This window comes from Gopherus flavomarginatus, chromosome 4, assembly GCF_025201925.1.
Source record: "Gopherus flavomarginatus isolate rGopFla2 chromosome 4, rGopFla2.mat.asm, whole genome shotgun sequence".
Lineage (NCBI taxonomy): Eukaryota > Metazoa > Chordata > Testudines > Testudinidae > Gopherus > Gopherus flavomarginatus.
Genome location: NC_066620.1, coordinates 5,273,381 through 5,294,626, shown reverse-complemented (window position 1 = coordinate 5,294,626; position 21,246 = coordinate 5,273,381). Strand labels below are relative to the sequence as shown.

At 38.7% G+C, this 21,246-nt stretch overlaps 2 protein-coding genes across 5 annotated transcripts in view; both read left to right on the top strand.

The window, feature by feature from the left end:
- XRN2 (5'-3' exoribonuclease 2) overlaps positions 1-21,246 on the top strand; it is a 496,353-nt gene that overhangs the window by 307,471 nt on the left and 167,636 nt on the right. The window lies entirely within an intron of this gene.
- Positions 1-21,246, top strand: part of KIZ (kizuna centrosomal protein) — a 97,867-nt gene that overhangs the window by 20,866 nt on the left and 55,755 nt on the right. For all 3 annotated transcript variants that reach the window (XR_007774108.1, XM_050951295.1, XM_050951296.1), the window contains exons 3-5: positions 912-1,071; positions 8,558-8,647; positions 16,037-16,664. Coding sequence is in view for 2 of the 3 variants with exons in the window: in XM_050951295.1 (XP_050807252.1) it covers positions 912-1,071; positions 8,558-8,647; positions 16,037-16,664 (878 nt within the window). In the remaining variant the exon portion in view is untranslated. The remainder of the gene's footprint in view (positions 1-911; positions 1,072-8,557; positions 8,648-16,036; positions 16,665-21,246) is intronic.

The window sequence follows — 21,246 nt, the reverse complement described above, 5'->3', positions numbered from 1 at the left end:
CCCAAAGGAATGTTCTGAAAATATTGAATTTCTTAAAATACGTTTGAGGAATAGAAATAGGAGATACCCCTCAGGACATAGAAAATTCTGGGAAAGAAATGGAGCATGACTGTCCTTTAGATCACGAAGCTCATGAAAATGGTGATGGATGAGTAGAGAATATGTTCAGTATGTATCCTGATGCTCTAATACAGGGATGGGATCTCCCATGGCTTTTGGACAGTCAGCCTAGGACTTCTTGTTTTTAAAAAGTCTGTCTGGCCCTAAGAAACCCATCCTTCTCTCCAGGAGAGAGCAGATAGCTTTCCCATGATGCTGTATGCATTTTATCTGAATAGGGCTCATATACTAGAAAATAAATGTTTGAAAAGATGGGGGAAATAAATATACTGAGTTATTCACTCCCACAGACTGACTGACTGTTTCTCTTTTTTATCTGATATGAATTTAGATGAGTTGGAATTTCTCTGAGAACACTGGCAGTTTGGAAGACTTTTAACATTTCTGTCTGTATGACAATCATTCAACAAACACAATTCCTTACAAACACAACTCATTTTTAATGTGAACTAATATAAGATGGTTAACATTAGAAATTTAATATACGAAGTCTGAAAATATAGTGGATTTTTTGAGGGAAAATTTGTTAATCCACTAATTTTTGTGTCCTTTTAAACGCTATTTTAAAATCAAATTTAAATCTAAGTTATTTAGGTGTAGCATCTTGTTATTGATAATGTAGCCTTGAATAAATTGCTCAGATCTATACTTAGTCTTTTAGGAGTAAGAGAGTAATACTGAATACTGTTCCAGCATTTTTTAAAAATCTCTCTCCCACAAATAAACTGATTCAAATTGTTACATGTCTGATTTTATTTTACATCATAAAAAGTGTTATTTTCCTCCCTTAGAGCTAAAATAAACTTCATAAAACTCAAAAAATACTTGAAAGAAATATGTGAACGACAAAAAAATGCCGTGTGGCGAAACCAAGAATTTTTAAAGGAATTTGATCGTGTTGAAGCTCATATTAGGACTTTTACAAGTTCAGAGGTGCTTCAGAAATTGAAGGTAATACTTGTTTTATTACAACTGTTGTATTATGGTATTTACATTGGGGAAGCTGGATTGATTTTGTTATGCACATCAAGATTTCAGATGTCAGTGAATCCTAGTAACATATTTTTGCAATGCTTAATATTTGTCTCTTTGGGAGTAGGGAAAACTGAAATAAGCTAATGTGACCTTGTTGACAAATGAGTAGTTAGTAATGCTTTATTATAGATTGTGGGTTTAGTTCTGTGAAGTGCCGAGTTTCTCTTGTGAGGTGCCAAGTGCTCTCAAATCCCTTGGAAGCAAGGAATAATTGAGGATGCTCAGCACCTTGCAGGATTGCACCATATATTTGCAATAATGCTGTAGTTCAATGTTATCATGCCAACTATTAGCCAAGTAGATGCTGCTGTTCTATGATCAGTTAAATCGGAACATTGGGAAGGTTATACAAAATTTTCCTAATGATTTCTTTATAAGATTTTTAATTTTTCACTAGATGTTTTTCCATTTTTGTAACAAAACATCATTACATTTGACATAGCAAAATTAAAAACGTAATGAAACCAGCTGGAAGACCATCCTAGAATGGCCATAATTGGTGTTGTCCTGCTTTGCTCATTACTTTTCCTCTGACTTTTCTATATTGCTTCTGCTGATGCCATCTGAAGAGTTTTAAGGGCTTGTCTTTATGTACAGCTCTACATTGGTGCAGCTGCGCTGCTTTAGTGAAGATGCTACTACGCTGACAGAAAAGCTTCTCCCGCCGGTGTAGTTGATTCACCTCCCTGAGAGGCAGTAGCTGTGTTGATGGGAAAAGCTCCTATTGACATAGCTCTGTCTACATGGGAGATTAGGTTGATATAACTACATTGCTCAGGAGTGTGGATTTTTCATGCCCTGAGCGATGTAGTTATATCAATACAGGTCTGTAGTGTGGACTCAGCCTTAATTGACTGATGAGGCTGATATATTAGATGTAGTTCAGCCTTCTCCTGCCTTTTTTTACTGCTGCTGATTTATCACCAGTTAATTGTTTAGTGACAAGATTAATTGTGACCTCAGATTAGCTCTGCAATTTATTTGCATGCTTCATTCTTGCTGGCTATAATGCCATAATTTTTTCATTGAAAGCCAGTTCTGTGCTAACATTTTGATGGCAGGCACAGCAACAGAGAACTGTGATTCAGATGAAACCACACTTTTCCAAAGTTGATGAGAACTATAAACTTCGCTATTGGAGTGATAAATGTAGGGAAATAGCCCTGTGGGATGCTTTATACTCAAAGTACATGAGGTAGATGGAAAATGGACTAATAAGGAACATTTTAGCATCAAATGACCAGATATGTGGAACCAGAAAAGTGTAGAATTTACAGTTTTTAATCTCACCTGTGGTGGTTGTTTCATGTAGAATCAAAAAGAAATCTGATATCTCCCAGCCTCTCTCTCCAGTCAGACCCTTTACCAGCTATGTTTGCAGCCCTGATTACTCAAAAGAACTCATTACTGATCTCACAGAATGTAATGTAACCAAATTATGCCAGTTTTATAAAGAGAGACATTTTCTTAGTATGAAGGAGATTATGAAACTATCTCTTAAGCCTGTTCCGCTTTTTTGATTTTTTACAAATTAAAGGCATTTATTATGTAATGTGCAAAACAAAATAGTCTTCTCTTATTCCTTCCACTGGCCAGTGACATGGTACAACCACAGCCCTTCTCTTCTTAATGTATTGCTTCCTGGTTTCTGTCTATCACTAGAAAGATCAATTTTATTTGAAGCCATGGGAGTGGGATATTGCTGTTAATTTTAGAGAGGCAGATAACATTACTATCTGCATTATTGGTTGCTGGCTCACATGATGCCTCAAGGCTCTGTCATTTTGGTCATCAGTAACTTATTATGGAAGGTAATGAACATCCAACTCATTTGACCCTAAAGTTTTTATGGTAATTAAGAAACTTTATGCTTGTTGGAATAAAAATAATGTGTAATATTCACTTCATGAGTACTCTGAGAAAGAAGGATCGGTTGTACATAAGCCCCAGAATCTTCATATTTTTTTTTCACATTTAAATTAAAAATTGATGAATCCACTTGGCTGCCAATCTCTTCCATTCACAAACTCAAGTCGATTTTTACTTTTTCCTATGTAGTCCAGTTGGTTTGGGTGTATGTAGTTGTGGTGGGGTTCCTTTTTTTCCTCTCCCTAATTTTTTATGGTAATTGTGTATTTTTAATATTTGCTCTTTGTATAGGTTGAATGATTATTAAGATTGCATTGCTCTTACTAAAATAGCAATGATGATCCATCTTATGCCTTACAGTAAAGTAAATGAATGAATGAATATTTCTGTTTTTATCTTAATGAAATGTTTGTAGTGAAATGGATCAGAACTGTAAATAACATACTGCACATGGAGACAGAAAGATAACTTTTTAACTGTATATGTATAATGGAGGGTATGTAGTTTTTAAAAATGGTAACTTTGCAACTGAAATACTTTCAGATCTACACTAAATGAGCCAATGGAAGTAACAATCCTTGCTCTTTAGGTGTATTTATCTGTGCTGTTTCTAACATATTGTCTTAATACCCACTACTGAGCAATCTGGAAAAGCTGAAATCTAATAACTATCTTTGATAAGAGAGAACTACTTTCATTTTAGTTGATTTATTAAGCAATACTTATGTGACATCTGAGGAGATATCTGAGCCATTAGTGATTATCTTTGAAAAGTCATGGAAGGTGGGAGAGATTCCAGAAGACTGGAAAAGGGCAAATAGAGTGCCAATCTATAAAAAGGGAAATAAGGACAACCCAGAGAATTACAGACCAGTCAGCTTAAATTCTGTACCCAGAAAGATAATGGAGCAAATAATTAAGCAATCAATTTGCAAACATCTCGAAGATAGTAAGGTGATAAGTAACGGTCAGCATGACTTTATCAAGAACAAATCTTGTCAAACCAACCTGATAGCTTTCTTTGACAGGGTAACAAGCTGTGTGTGTGTGTGTGTGAGCAGTAGACGTGTGGTATATCTTGACTTTACTAAAGCTTTTGATACTGTCTTGCATGACTTTCTTATTAAAAAAACTAGGGAAATGCAACCTAGATGGAACTACTATAAGGTGGGTGCATAACTGGTTGGAAAACTGTTCCCAGAGAGTAGTTATCAGTGGTTCACAGTCATACTGGAAGGGTATAACAAGTGGGGTCCTGCAGGGATCAGTTCTGTTCAGTATCTTCATCAATGATTTAGATAATGGCATAGAAAGTACACTTATAAAGTTTATGGATGATACTAAACTGGGAGGGGTTGCAAGTGCTTTGGAGGATAGGGTTATAATTCAAAATGATCTGGACAAACTGGAGAAATGGTCTGAAGTAAACAGGATGAATTTCAATAAGGATAAACACAAAGTACTCCACATAGGAAGGAACAATCAGTTGCACACATACAAAATGGGAAATGACTGCCTAGGAAGGAGTACTGTAGAAAGGGATCTGGAGGTCATAGTGGACCACAAGGTAAGTATGAGTCGAGTGTAACACTACTGCAAAAAAAGAGAACACGATTTTGGGATGTATTAGCAGGAGTGTTGTAAGCAAGATGCGAGAAGTAATTCTTCCACTCTAATTAGGCCTCAGCTGGAATATTGTCCAGTTCTGGGTGCCACATTTCAGGAAGGATGTGGACAAATTCGAGACAGTCCAGAGGAGAGCAACAAAAATGATTAAAGGCCTATAAAACATGCCCTATGAGGGAAGATTGAAAAAACTGTGTTTGTTTAGTCTGGAAAAGAGAAGACTGAAAGGGGATATAACTGTTTTAAAGTACATAAAAGGTTGTTACAAGGAGGAGGGAGAAAAATTGTTCTTCTTAACCTCTTAGTATAGGACAAGAAGCAATGGGCTTAAATTGCAGCAGGGGAGGTTTAGGTTGGACATTAGGAAAAAATTCCTAACCGTCAGAGCGGTTAAGCACTGGAATAAATTGCCTTGGGAGATTGTGGAATCTCCATCATTGGGGATTTTTAAGAGCAGGTTAGACAAACACCTGTCAGGGATGGTCTAGAAGATATTAGCTAGTCTTGCCGTGAGTCCAGGGGAGTGGACTAGATGACCTTTCAAGATCCCTTCAGGTCCTATGATTCTGTAAATCTGCTGAGGCCATAATAATGCATCATCATCATCATAATTACCACTCTGGCCAATATTTTATGATTTTTTTTAACTTTTTGTCATAAACAAAACAAAACCTGAATATTTTTTGGTTTTTTGTTTATCATAGAAAAGGTTTTTGTGGCAAAAAGTCCCGCTCAGTAATTTTACACTCTGTAAAAATGTATTTCTTTGTAATCACTTGAAAAATTTGCTGCCTTTCATTTCATTTGATGCCCCCTTATTTTTGCATTATAAAAAGGGTGACTAGCAATGCCTGATCTGCCTTCTCTATACTATTCCTTACTTTTTATACATTTGTCACACTTTGGCCTATTCATCTGAAGGTAAAGCTTTGTATTCTCTTTTCATATGGAAGTTTTCCATCCCTCTAATCATTCTTGTTGCCTGATTTGGAACACTCTCTATTTCAGCTATATCATTTTTGAAATGGTTTGATTAGAACTGTTCATGCTGAGGAAAATTCCTTTTCAACTCTAATACCTTTGTGCTTTCATTTTTGATTTGGAAGGTCATTTTCCTGATGGCAGTGACTTCAGTTTATAGAATGAATAATGATCAGGTTCTAGTGGCTGACCCATGTAGGATATGTTCATAGGTTGCAATTGACTTCCACTTTAATAAGTCAGGGCATGCTGCTAACATCCTATGCCTGCATCCCCATCCTAATAATGTTTTTTTCATAACTACCTCTAGCTTATATCTGTTCACTTTCTTTAAGTCTATGAGCTGCACGTGCAGAACATTCTTTCCTCACATAGCTGGAGATCTGTTAGCTATGCCCCAAATCTCACTTATGCATTGCTGTAGGTGGTATCTAGTGGAGCATGCTTGGATTCTAACTCCTTGCATGGGCTGACTTGCACCCAGGGCCGCCCAGAGGATTCCTGGGGCCTGGGGCCGTCGGCGGCAGGCGGCTCTGGTGGACCTCCTGCAGGCGTGCCTGTGGAGGGTCTGCTGGTCCTGCGGCTCCGGTGGAGCATCCGCAGGCGTGCCTACGGGAGGTCCACCGGAGCCGTGGGACCGGCAAGCAGCAGGGCGCCCCCCACGCGGTGAAATGTCTAGAGCCGGCCCTGTTCGGCGGCAGGGGGCCCTTCTGTTCCGGGACCCACCGCCGAAGTGCCCCGAAGACCCGTGGCGGGGGCCCTCCACCGGCGAATTACCGCCGAAGTGGGACCCGCCGCCGAAGTGCAGCCCGCTCTTCGGCGGTAATTCGGTGGTGGGGAACCCCTGCCGCGGGTCTTCGGGGCACTTCGGCGGCGGGTCCCGGAACGGAAGGGCCCCCCACCGCCGAATTACCGCTGAAGACCGGGTTGCACTTCGGCAGCAGGTCCCGCTTCGGCGGTAATTCACTGGCGGGGGAGTCCTTCCCCCTGGAGCGGAAGGTCCTCCCTGCCGGCAAAGACCGGGAGCGGAAGAAGCTCTGGGGCCCGGCCCTGCAAAAGTTTTCCGGGCCCCCTGGAGCAAGTGAAGGACCCCGCTCCAGGGGCCCCAAAAACTCTTGTGGGGGCCCCTGCGGAGCCCGGGGCCTGGGGCAAATTGCCCCTCTTTCCCCCCCCCCCCCGGGCGGCCCTGCTTGCACCATACTTCTTCTGCAGAGTAGAACTGTGAACAGCTCTGCCTACAGACTGTATGCACCTGTGGTTGGGTCAGGCAAAATTGGTACCTAAGGTTAAGGTTATAGATATCCTTCAGACTGGTGCATTATTCAGTGTGTCCTTATAAACAACATGTGATACACATTATGATCTTGGGTTGTTTATTTTATTTTTTCAAGTGGACCCAGTATAAGTAGAGAAATGTTATAAATGAACTGATGTGGGCCCCAATTACTCTATATACTGTTCTGTACGTGATGTCTTCAGTATCCCATTTAGAAGTTCTTATACCATCATTTCATTTTTTACTGGGTTGATGCCATTTTTACTGTGCTCGTTGGACAAAGCACAGCTCATAGAGCCCTTGTGCAATACTGTTGGAATGATTCCACGGTTTGATTTCCTATTTGTGGCAATTTTCAGGATTAAATGGCTTAATAGAGAATAAAATAGTAATCATTCAAATAGTATTGAAATAGAAAATAGTAATCATTCAAACTGGTATATAGATGTGCAGGCACAAATTAAGTTATTAATTTTTAACACCTTTTTTTTGGTGGCGAGAGAATGCGCTTAGGAGTGAATTAGCTTAACTTCATGTACAGCGTATTAAATGGCTATTGTTACCAACTACTTTTCTTTACAAAAAAAAGCTTAACTTGTTTCCGTGTACTCCTGCAGTTTCTTCAATAACTGTTGGAAGCTTAACTGAAATAATTTATTTAAGCTTTTGGGAAAACTGAGTAGTTAAACATTTCATCAGTTTTGAGCACCAGGTGTAAAATGCTTGGTTGAACATAGACTTTTTTTCCTTGTGTTATTTCAAATTTTATGAACAAACGTATCTGGAAAATAACACTTTATATATGCAGATTGAGAATTAAAGTACAGAGCTATCCAAGTTGATTAGTTATCAGATGTATTTCTCCCTGTATGCTCCCCGATTCAAAATACATAGTGAAGTGCACCCACTCAGGACCAGTGTAATCTGTTCTTAAGGTCTACAATTACTAACATACAGTACTAATTATAGGTGCTGTATATGCTTAGCTTTTAAGCAATAGTCCTTTTGTGACTGCATTACTTTTGGTCAATTAAACAATGTAGTGGAGGAGAAGACATTTTTATGTAGTTCTTTGTTAGTAACACTAGAACAAGTTGTTTTTTTCATGCTGTGTTGCTCTTTGTAACATCTGCAGTATATTTTCTCCTCAGAATAGCTCAGCGGATTGTAAACTGACTTACATAAACCAATACAAAATTTAAAGCTCAGCATTTCACTGCATAGCAGCTAAGTCATTATGTCGGTATAGCCAAAATAATCTGGAATTATAAAAAACATTATGAATAAATGTCTGAGTCCACAAGTTGTTACTCTTTAGAATCATGAAATGAGTGAACACATGAAAACCTACAGGAGGATGCACAAACCACATACAACATATGTTTTTCCTGGAAACTAAAACATATTTCAAAAGGAATGGTGTCTTCGGATGTTTTCTTATGAGCTGTTATAAACATCTTTATTTTTCTCAGTTAAGATTATATCTTTGTGAATAACAAATCTTAATAGATTCCAGTTCATTACTTTTATGCCCTTGATTTCTTTGATTACAAATTGTGCCATATAAGCATTTGTTGATCTGTGTGTGTATGTATGACTACATTTTTACAATACATAAATCATTTATATGATGGATCTATTTATATGTAGGTACAATATGAAGGAGAAATTAAAAGCATGCTGTCACTTCAGAAGAATAGCATGCCAATAAAAGGTGACAAAGAAGATAACGATGAGCAGGTAATGGAAGATAAGTGGAAAATTATATATATTTTGTAACTTGAAGAACACTTAGATGTTTTCCTCTAAACTGTACCATTCAGGAAATGGTGGTTGTTGCAAAATGCCTTTTTAGTGTGGAATTTTTGCCATATCGTTTATTTTGTGAAACGGTGCTTTAACAACAAAATCAAGCAGATTAATTGAAAAAATTGTGCTAATATTTTTATCAGGGTAAAAAGAGAACCATAAGAAACTGAAAAAAAAGACCAATGTTTGTTTCTGATCAGCTGTTATTTTTATATTTTAATATCAAAGATTGTGAAAACAATTTAACCTCTGAAAAACATTCTTAAAGTACACAAAATATAGTAATTGATTTATGTCATATTCATAATTTTGTACATTTTGACCTTTTCTCAGAAGAAGCAGAAAAAAAAGATTGCATATCTAAGCAACAGACAAAAAGACTGACAAGGAATACTTAAATATATTCTGCTCTATATCTGCAGTAATGCAGGCTTCTAATCCCTCCTCCTATCTCTGTATAAATGATACAGTTCAAGACCATAGCTGTTTTCTTCACTAAAAGCAGTAAAGCTCTTTTAGATGAAATGTCTAAAAACATCTTGTAATAACTTGGAGCATGCTGGCAAGAGTAGTCACTTGTGACTATGTGTGAAACCCCCTCAGCTAGTCGATATTGTAATAAGCAAAAATGGTAGAATCACTCCATTATTCAGAAAAGCCAACAGCATGCTTGTCCCTTAGGCTACAGCATTCATTAAGAAAAGCTTACTGGGCTGAAAGCTGGAAACAGATGATAACAGGATATGATTTTCATATTTAATGCATTCCTTGGAAGAGTATGTGTGCTGCAGATTGATAGAAGAATCAACTGCTACTTTACTAAAAGACTTTCTAGTTTGCCCTATAGCTACCGATGGAATCATTCAGCCAAGAAATTAACTTTTTCTCCTTTTACCTGCTTTATGTATCTGCTAAGCAGGCTGCCTGGCTGCCAGTAAATGTTATTATGCAGTTAACTGTTTGGTATTTAAGACTCTTATCAGAAAAGAAACAGAGGCCACACTATTTTGTTTTTATAGTGGGAGGAAGGTTTTCGTGTTTCTTTCTTCAGTGCATTAGCAGGCATTAATCTGAGTTTATGGGAAGTTTTCCCCCATAGATTAAAAAGTTAAAAACCTTGAATTTAGAGCATTCTTTAAACTGTAATATACAAAGCAATGGATCCGGCAGCCTTGACCTATATAAGCAGGCCTTTAAGAATGCATGAATTACGTATATTCAGTCTAGATGTACAGGAAGTCATAGAGTTAGTTCTCAAATGCTGAATTTTTAAATAATGTTTGGTTTGAAAATAATTTTCATAGAAGGTAGACATTTTAATCTATAGATTTTTTTCATTTATTGTACTTGTTACATAAATACCAGAATACTAGCGTTGCTATGGTTCCAAAAAACGTTTCTTCCCATTCAAAATAGTGAAACATTTTGGGTAATATTAGGAAGTTTAATACAAAGCAAAAATTGTCAGTTTGCATTGCATTAAAATTGTAGTTAAAATGGGGAGGGTGATTTATTTGCTGTGAAATACAAAGATGGCTTCTTTTAAATTGTTCTGTGGTTATGATGCTTAGAGAGAGGTTTTAGCTTATCCGAGAAGGTAACATGAACACATAGTGCAACTTAAAACAAAATATCCTTTTGGTTGGTGGTTGTAATTCTGATTTTTATAGATCTTTCCTCAAGAAATAACCTGAAGAATGTCCCCACTTGTTTACATCGCATTTCATTTTCAAGAATGTTTTTAATTTGGCTCTATTTTTTTAGCCTAATCATGCCTTCTTCCTCTCCATTCTTAATTGACTTTAAATCTCTTTCATTCAGATAAGTAAAGAAGGTGAAATTCATTCTGGTGCTTGGGCCTTGTGCAGTGCCATCAGCGTCACTGTAAAGTCCTGCGGTGAAGCTGTGACAAGGCCACTAGCACAGGAGGTTTCCCTGTGAGGCGGATGGCACACAGGGTGGTATTGTGTATGGGAAGGGCTATGGACTCTGCCACTATTTGGAGCCTACGGCCTTACTACCCACATACATTTTGGAGGCAGGGAACAGAAGCTTCTTCAACTTGTAGGCCAAAGCAATGGCCTCAGGGAGCTACACTGCACACTGATAAGTAGATAAGGACTTGGATTTCACCTCTTCCACTGCCCTTGCCTACACTTTTTTCCTGCAGAAAGTCCAGTTTTTGTTTTTTTGTGAATAATCCCCAAAGCATAAACTAATACAAATCTAGTGTGTAAATTGTGTTGATTGATTTGTTGCATACTATGGCTTACCTGACAACAATTGCTTTTTGGACCAGCACTCCAACAGAGTGATGGGCCTGACCCGCATTCCTCTCTTTGGCTGGCTGAGTACTGCAGGATCATAGCCTATGTAGAATTACAGTATTTCTATACAAAAGCCAAGGAGAAAGTGCCACATCTTTTTCAAGACCTCATTAAAATTGTACAGCAGGTTGTCGCAAGTAATGACAGTATATCCGATTTTAATTCTGTTTGCCTTTACCTAAATGATGTATGTGGCTCTTACGTGATTTATCTTTATCTGAATAAACTGTAATGTTGGGGGAAAATAAGCATCATATTTTACTGTTTAGTCTGAGAAATACAGTGACGAGAGGTCACCCAGTTAACAGGATTTGAAATGCTTGGCTTGCTTAAATGTGATATCTGAGAATCATTAAGGATACTAATGCAAGACATGAAGGTGAAGAAGATGTATATCCTTTGTGTATGGAACTTATTGAGAGAACACGTTTGGAAGTAGAAACTTCAAGAGAATATTGTCTAATATTCATATATATTTGGGGACAGGAAGAAAATTAGTCAGTCAGAACTGGTATTTGGAAGGAATAGGTTGGGTTTTTGAATAAACACTGGATGTTAATGTAATTCCAAATGTAAAGGGTGACATGCAATACTTGGACTTCAAAAGCCTGACAGGACTGGACTGAAGGCATCTGGGGGGCTTAACTGTAAACAGACACAGATTTGGATTTTCTAGCTGCACTTTGCCCTGAGAAGCTCTTGCATTGTTGTCTGACAAGTCAGAAGAAACAAGCTGATGTAGGTTTATATTTTAAAATTTTATAAGTAAATTGAGTGTCTGTTTAGCAATATATTTGTATAGGTGTGTTTTATTTTCCTTTTTTTTTTCTTTCTATAAAAGGTGCTTAATGTGATAGGGACAAGGTCAAAAGCAGGTGTTTCTGTGAGGTAGAGTGGCTATGAGAAGCCTCCCATCATGGGCCTACTGTTTCTGGAAGTGAAGGAGGCATCTGGCCCTTAGCATCCTTTCTTCAAACATCCTGTAGATAGCCCATGTCACAACTTACCTATTGCATTTGTCTAACTGTTCCAATCCAACATATGTCAGCTTCTCTTATCATATGTTGAGAAACATCTAATTGTTAAGGAATCCAAGAAGGGTTTTTGTTATGATTTTAGCTAATTTTTTTTGTTAATAAAATAAAACAAACAGCCCACAATCCTACAAAAACTTTTTTTTCTATCCGTAAGATTAAACCTCATTTTTTGGGTATGTTCTGTGTTTTGGGTTTTCTTTCTTTGGGGATGCTAGGAGAAGAGGATGCAACATAAATTAAGTGTGGTCTACTCTATATTCTAGTTGAATTGGTCCTTCTCAAAACATCACCTTGGTAGCCAGAGTAAGAGAGACTGAAGAATGGTGTTGGGGGGAGAAAATAAATTCCTTTAAAGATATTGTTACAGGATTCTCCCTTGTGGGTTTTGTGCCTACAGTACGAATCAAATGAGAACTCCCTAAATTCTATAAGCCTTTGGTTCTCTGAGTCAACCCTCTCTGAAAATGCTCCAGCTGCAGGTACTTCAGAGGTCTTGAAATACTGTAGCCTGTTCCTGTCTGACTGCAGCCAATGAAGAATCTCCCTCCTGGAGTTGTACAATAGTTTCCAACCACTGCAGCTCTGGCTTTCATTGCCCATCCCACTTGAGGCAGATGCCTGATATCCTTTATAGGATAAGTTCCCTGGCTTCTAGTAGGATATACAACTTTTTTAGTTTGTATTTAATCTGTTTATTTCCTTTTACAGAAGTAGCATTGACTCTTCCCCAATATATCATGTTAATCCTATGTGTCAGATAGTTCTGTTCTTTATTATAGTTTCAACCAATTTGCCTGGTACTGAAGTTAGGCTTACTGGCCTGTAAGTGCCAGGATTGCCTCTGTAACCTTTTTGGAAAAATTTGCATTACATTAGCTACCCTCCAATAGTCATGGCAGAGCTTTTAGACGTACATAGAGAAGGAACTCAGCCTCCAGCATAGACTTTTTAACAAATGGAGCACAGAATACGGAAGCTTCTAACTTTCAAAGCACAGAAATTCTATACTGAATAAAACTCAAGGTTCTCGAGATCCATGATCTAAGTTGCTGTAGTGCCAAATATCATCATCAAGGAATCAAACTAGGCACAACGAGATTCTGGACTGCTGGACATTCATGCTGAATAATAGGACTTAGTGCTGACCAATGAAGCTTCATGCTCCCACCCTCCCTGGAATGGCTCACTGGGAATTAATGCTGACTTGTAGTGATCTAGTGATGAGAAGTTTGGCCTGGGCTGTTTCTCAGGTGTCTCATCTAGTTCAGTGTCAACCGAATGCTCCAGGTGAGACTCTGTCCTCTTTGCAAAGTAGCTGAATTTTGATGCACTAGGAAAGTAAACATTTTTTTCTTGTTAAAGAAAAGTGCTTTGAGAAGGGCAATATTTTGTGTGTGTGTTGTGGAGAATGAGAGGAAATACCTGGGTAAAACAAACAGAAAAGCTGGCAATTGAGAGGGTATTATGGGTAAATTCATTTGCTGTTTTCCTGTGGAGAGTTGAATTCAAATGTATCTTAGCTGCCAGTGAGAGTTGTGTGAGATTCTATAACTGATTTTATAATTTTAGCTAAATCTCTTCCCACTCAAATGTGCCTCCTTTTCCTTTCATTTTATTTTGCTGCTTGGTGAAGAACTACACAGGGACCAATCCTTATCTTTCAAATTCTAAAATTCAAAGCAGATGAAGAGAGATTCTTACAATCAAAAAGGAGTTTGCTAGCAAGGCAACTTTTGCTATAACATGCAGAGCTGATAAATTCTGATAAATTCTGTTTTGGAACACTAAATCCAGGAGCCACTAAATCCATAAAACATTTGCTGGATAAATTTGAGAGCAGAAAATCAGACCCTAAGGAAAATAAGAGGAGCCCAAAGTAGTAGTGATGAAATAAATTATAAGCTTAATCTGAGTAACATACTCTGAATCTTTCTGCAAATAACTTAGTTTATGGAGTTATTAGATTTTCTTTTGTTTGTATTAAAAAAATGAGCTGTACCATGAAGTTTTGTCACATTACCAGATTAGGTAAATTTAAGACGCTTCCGCAGAGAGGTAGTAGCTGAACCTGTGTAACAAATAAGACCACCCAATGAAAAAGGATGGAGGATGCAACAATGATGCAGTCAATGGGATTCTGTTATATTGTTATGCACAAAAGTGTTAAGATGTTATTAGAATACTAACTATACTTACTATTATAGCATTAATCAGCTAATTCTGGTTCAAGGTCTGTTTATACTGACGCTGGCCTTCTACTTCTTCTAGTAACCATTCCATAGAAATCTGTTACATTTATTAAGCACACACAGAAAACCAAAACAAACTTTAAAGTACTTGAAATTTATGTGGCTACCAGAAGTCTTTTGTAGTGAGCAGAAAGAATTGATTCACTGGTGGATTTTTGGCACAACTGTTGTTGTTCCTCCTATTGAGACAAACATACAAGAGGAAGAAAAGGGCAGCAATGAAAGAAAAAAGACGTCTGTCCCTAGTGCTTGCTTTGTTGATGTGGTGCAAGCAAGCTGTAGCGCATAGTCAGGTCAGTCTTCAACAGCTGTGCTTCAACATCTGTACCCAGCTCAATTCCCCAGTTTGGGTTGGGTCCTTCTTCATTCTGGGGTAAGGTTGCTTACACTGCTTTAGCCTTTTGTGTTGATCATAATGATGATATGGAGCTTGGTTAATTTAAAAGTTGATTAGACAGAAGCCCAAAGAAGTATAGGTGTGAGAGAGAATAAAATAATGTTACGGAAAGGATGGAGTATTGGGAATCTTAAAACTTACATCCAGTGTGTTGTGTAGGGTTCGGCTGTAGAAGTGGGGATGGTATCTGCATCCTTCTCATTCAGTCAGGTCAAAAGATATTTCAGAATCAGAAAAAGGTGGCCCAGTGGTGTGATGGTAAACTTCTTCTTAGCCCCAGGTAGTTACCATTTGGCTTATGCCTTAACACATGCTACTTTTGTGAATCTCAGTTACATTTCAGTGAATTTTAACTTTTGTATAAAAGCAACTCTCTATATATAAAGTAGCCATTTCTTTGTGAAAGAAACACTTCAAAAATAGTTTGCACTCTACTTTTCATTGTTGTGATTTTGCTGTTATGAAGAGTACATGACTAACTTCTCTCCTGCAACCACCAAACTGAAGGTAGATCCTCCAGACGAAGATTCAGGCGAGTTGGAAAGAGAATATGGAGAATTTTTATCACAGCTGTATATGGAGTACTTGCTTTCTGGATAGCAGACTTCAGTTTCTAGGCTATCACTCCAGAACCTTTCATAAACGCTCTTTTACAAAAAGTGAAATTGGGCAGTTGGGCTTCCAGTTCATGGGCTTTCTGTGTGTAAAACTACAGAGAATAAATGGTTGCCTGGAATGTTAAACTACTATAATTGACATAAACTTTGTTTAATATGCCATTTGACAGAATGTTCTTACCCTTCCATGCAAAATACTGTACATTAAGTGAAATGCCATGAGGACTTTACAGCAGTTAAAGCTGCTTTCTTGTTCTTGTAGTTCAGCAGTTAACAAACCTAATGGCAACATTAGCATTGTCCAGTTTTTCTAAATATAGGCATCATATTTGTTTGCCAATATCTCTCTTGGCGTAGCTACCTTTTGGTCTGGATCCTGCAAGGTGTTGTCTGTCTCCTGTGAAGTCCTGACAGACTTAATCTCCTTCTGGCTTCCCTGGAAGTGGAGGGTACTTAGTACCTGGTACAAGGCACTCAATATCTTGCAGGAATTGGGTCATTCAATCTTATTTTAGTTTTATAAAATAAATGGACAAAGAGAATGTTTGTTTTATATGTGGACTAGCATAATATGATAAAAAATATTTAAATTATATAGAACATTTGCTGTCCAAAGACTAACACAGACCCTTTAAGAAATGCCATTTATTACATGAAATTCATTCTTAAGCCATCTCAACCTCTGTTTTTCAGATGCTGCCGGTTGCAAGACAGGCAGGAATTAATACCAGGACAGCCACGTCAAGAGGATTGTATCATCCAGCAACAATCTTTATGGGCCGCCAAATGTCAGCCATCTCAAGCATTGAAGATTTCAGTACACAGCAGAAATCTTCCCAGCCCACAAAGAGCTTTTCAGTTTCTGACCCACATTCATGCAGACAGGCAGCACAGAGCAGTAATATGACAGACAGCCATGTAGTACAAACTAATAGTGATATACGGTGCTTAAATAAGTCTGACAAAATAGATGGGAAGACATCTCTCCAGATGGGTGAGAAAATGCCAGTCACATCCAGTGTATCATCTGAGAATGGAAGAACTCATTGCTTAGAGATAGAAAGCAACCCGCATAATGACAATACTAATTTAGTAGAAAGCAAAAAATCTGCTCAACTCAGCTCCCTGTTACATGAAAGATTAAGTCCAGAGAACAGAATCACTGATTTAAAGAGTGACTGTTGTAGTAGCTCAGTAGAAGAAATAGTGACAAAGGAGCATTTTGCAGCAAATAAAGAAAGATCTAAACAGCCAATCCGATTGGCGTCTGCTCCTGAACTACTTGTTTCTGGAAACGAACAGCCAAGAGACAATTTCCCAGGTATGACGATGGTATTTGTGTGATGGCCTTGTTGTGGGCCAAGTGCTGTCTTCCCCCGTTGATCCAGGTTTGCAGAATACACTCATCACCACAGGGTCTGATTGCCTCCACAAATGGAAAGGAACAGCTAAGGCTCGGTTTAACAGGCTGGGGAGGGCAGTTCAAGAGGAGTCTGCAGCTGTTGTGTGCTGTGGAGCAGGCAGTGTGGCCTAGTGGACAGGGACCTCCCCTGATTGTCAAGAGATATGGATTCTGTTCCTGGCTCTACCACTGACTGGCTGTGTGACTTTGGCAAGTCACTTTCCCTCTGTTTTCCCTTTCTCTCTTTGTGTCTTGTCTGTCTGGTGCAGGAACTGTCTGACTCTTTCTTACTGCTTACCACAGTGGGGCCCTGATTTTTGGTTGGCGTCGCTAGACGCTACTGTAGAGGAGTCCTCTGCTGTGTGTCTGTGAGCTGCAGTGCTGGGGCAGTGCTGAAGCTGAGCCAACGAATCTGACACGTTGCAGCTCCAAAGGCCTAAACTTTCCACACGCGGAGCATGCAGAGGTCCCAACTGCTACTACTGGCCCTGGCAACAGAACAGTTCTGCAGCTGTTTCACGCCAAGCTGCTTAGCTGTGGAGGAGTTAAGAGGACTCCTTTTTTGTGTCCTTTCTTTGATCCCAGCACAGAAGTGTGTTTCCTTGGTCTTTGTCTTGGTTTTGGGGTAGCAAGGGATCTCTGTTTCCCCTGTTACAATGGTTTGTCTGTGAGAATGGTGCATTTGGAACAGTGTCCCCATTAGTGGTGCATCTGATTCGTGTGACCAAAGACGTGATTCACAGTAGTACCAACCACACAAAGGACCATTAAGAACTCTGTGAGGAACTTGATCCTGGCCAAATTAGCTAATCCAAGTAGGCTTTTCTCTGTGACCAGTCTCAATACCAAACATGTAAGGATTTGCTTTAGAATAGAGGGGGACCCAGTTTGCTGACAAGGCCTTTCTTTTGGTAGGGCAAATCACAGTTTAACCTGACAGGCCTGGGATGGGCACATTATCTGGAATATCCAGATCTGCTGGATCTCTCCAAAGAACTGATATTTTTATTTTTTCCAATCCCAGTCCTTTTTTTTTTTTTTTTCCAGTGCAGGTCAGGTGTTGGAAGTCAGACCTATTGATACACTGGTACCCACAGATTAACAAGGAACGTAACTATGGAATATGGTTCTCACTAGGCCTTGGGGTGCTTTCGTTGAACCACCAAATGATTTTTCTCTCCCGTATTTTTTTTTGAAGGTGGTCTTTCTATTGACCATAACTTTAGCTAGTAGGAAAGTCTTTCAGATCTAAGATCTCATTGATAATCCTTCTTTTACTGCCTTTCACAAGGGTGGCAAGGTGTTTTTATTGCTATGTCCACAATTTTTACTAAGGTACTGTAGTATCAGATCTTTCTGTTAACCAGTCTAATGTTATTTGTTTTACTTACCTGGGAAAACAAGCTTGGTCTCTGCCTCAGGTTGATTTTGTTCAGAAAGTTTGTGCAGAATAGTTAATCTATTTCTGAGAATAAAGCTACTGAAAAATAGGTAGGTTTGCCAATGGTACAATATTTTCAGATAATTAAAAATATATGTATCTAGTGCCTTAGGTGTTTGGAAGACAAACTTGAAATTTGCCAGGGAATTTGTCCTGAGGGCAGAGAGGTGCTCTTTGCTATCACAGATTTGACTAAGGCCTGGTCTGCACACCAATATGGCAGTTATACATGTGATTTTTCTTCTTTTACTAATGTTGTTATACTGGCACAAACCCTGCATACCAATATAGTTCTACCATACTGGAAGGGGAATAAGTACTGTTATAAGACACCTTTATACCATATAACTACGTTCTCACTAGGGGGATCGATCTACTTTAACTGTATTGGCATAGTTAAAGCAGTACAACTTTTGTGTGTAGACAGGATTTGTTATAAAATTTAGGAATGGCTATTTGTACATGTAGATGAATTCATTACATGCTTACTCATTGGTCTCTGAATGTCCCATGCCCTGCTGAGAACCATGCTTCATAGGCATATCATTCACACGCGCTGTTTCCCACAATCAAAATATCCTTTGGCCTAGTGGAAGAACCATACTTCCCCCTGCCCCCAAAGCCGAGAACAGAACCCAGGAACCACGATTCCCAGTTTTGTGCTACTATCTAGAAAACTATCTACTGGGAAACTGTGTCTTAGCACCCTCTAGTGGCTTGGTGCACAAATGATAACAACCCACTATTATCTGCTAATGGAGTTATTATTTTTAGCTCAAGTGGTAGCGCTGAGTAACTCAAGAAAATTGATCAAACTGCTCTTAAGAGCTTGCAGAAATATTCTCCTCTGCCTTTCCAGTAAATATGGCAATTTTCAGGTTAACACAATTTTCTGAGCCATATAAGGATTGCTAAAATGGAGCTTTATAATGGAAATTACTGGCAACCTTAATAATGGAGGGGCTACTGCCTCTCAATGTAATGATCACAATTTTTTTGCACAAAAGCTGGCAGCCTTATCATGTTACCCTGTATACTTCTTGTTCTCTTCTTTGGCATCCTGTTGTTGCCTTTTTTGTGGTTTTTCCATTTCTCTTGCTTTCAGGACTCTGTTTGCTTTACATTGTCTCTACTGTCACTTTGACATATTTGCCACTTCTCCAGTTAATGCAAGACTGTCATTATTTTGAGGTGGAACAAGACAACACCAACCTGGCTTATATTAGCCTTAGAACTTTGCATAGCGGATTTGGCATAGTGTCTGTTCTCTCTCCTTTGCTCCCCAAAGAAATGTTAAGGTGGTCAGTGTCATATTTGGAAAAATACTTTTAATTTTGGAATGTAATACTTTTACCTTAAGGGAAACTATGAGTTTGATTCAAAATCAGAATGATCAGTGACCACTTCAAATTTCCCCTGAGCGTAAGGGGAGAGCTTCTAAGTCTTTATGATATCAAACCTACATTACGGAGTTCTAAGGTTAAAGTAGTCCAGGTTTGAATTTCTTGTTCTAGTTCTCATAAAAGGTTGACCTTTCATGCTCCGAATTACAGGGAAGTGATTAAGAAGTTTGGCTCTGCTGTGTGTACCACAACTGAATGCAAGCTAGGCTTTAAGCTGCAGGTGTTTATGCAGTGCATTGTTACTTGAAGCTGTTTTTCCTTTGAGTACTTTTCTGTTGTGCAGAAATGGTAGCATAATATGTATAAAAGCAGCATGAAATAAATAAAAGTAATAGCTTATCTCTTACATTTATTCATATCCTGAATGCTGGAAACAGAAAATAGAATATAAGATCTTGTCATTATTTGTATCAAATACTATTTTTCTGAAATCTACCGTAATTCAAATCAAAATGAAGCTCAGCGTATGGAAGGGAGAAGATATTCTGTTTTGCAGCACACGCAAGACCCTGTGAACACTGGGTAATTTAGAAATAACTGATACTGCAGTGAATCTTGTGGGAACTTGGGAGTTTCATGGCAATGTTAATTGATTACAGAACTGTTTGATACATTTTCATGAAATTCTAAAAATGCACCAGAAAGTGAAAATGTTAATAGTGCCTATTTTTATTTGTATCTTAGAAGATTAATGCATCCTCCTTCTGCTGAGCAGCAAGGGGAATCAGCTGCCATGCTCAACTTCCAAGCCAACAGGCAGTGAGTTCTGCTCCTGCATGGATTAGAAGCCCCAAACAACAGCTGCCTCCTCTTCAAACACACTTCTGCCCCCCCCCCTGACTGTTTTTCAGGCCATTCTGCCCCATTATGTCAGAGGCAGTTTGCTGGAGGAGGCTGTCTTAATCCTTGTTGCTGTTTTAAATTGTGGAGGATCCCTTCATTTGCAGCCCAGAGGAGGCATAGAGGATCCACTGAACACCCTTTGTGAGGAAAGCATAGAATAATACACAGATATGAAGAAGGAAGTTAGGTAGTCGGTGGACAAGCTAGGGAGTTGAAAGATATTAAGGAAATGATCATTTTTGTGGATTTATGCAGCAGTAACTGACTAACAGCTTCTTGGCAAAATGTTGAAATATGTGGCCATTCATGCAATTGCATGAACACATTACACATGAGACTGACCAGAAGGAAACATCTAAGGGCTTTGGCAAGTCTTTACTGCCTAGCAGGCCGTGGAATATTCCTGTGGTTGGTTAAGAAGCGGAACCAGTCCATTAGGAGTATTCCTATTGGGGCAGTCCCTAAAGAAAGAAAAGCATAGCAGCTTCAGAGAGTGTTTCAGTAGGCTAAACCCAGGTCACAAGGGAGTTTTTCCAAAAAGGAGAGCAGGGTCAGCATGCAGGGAGAGTACCTGCAGGGTTAGGAGTATGTCACGGGGAAATTTCTGGGGGCTGTAATGTAGCATGCAAGTCCCTTGTATAATAATAATTTGACATATTACTTAAGGGGAGGAATCTAAGTACAAGATTCAAACTTAGTTCCTCATTTCCAAGTCAGGAGGAGTTTTGAGCATTGCAGAACTAGTGCTACATCTATTGAGAGAGAGGTTCATGATGTTCTTCGAGAACCCTGAGAATGACTCCAGTGCCACATT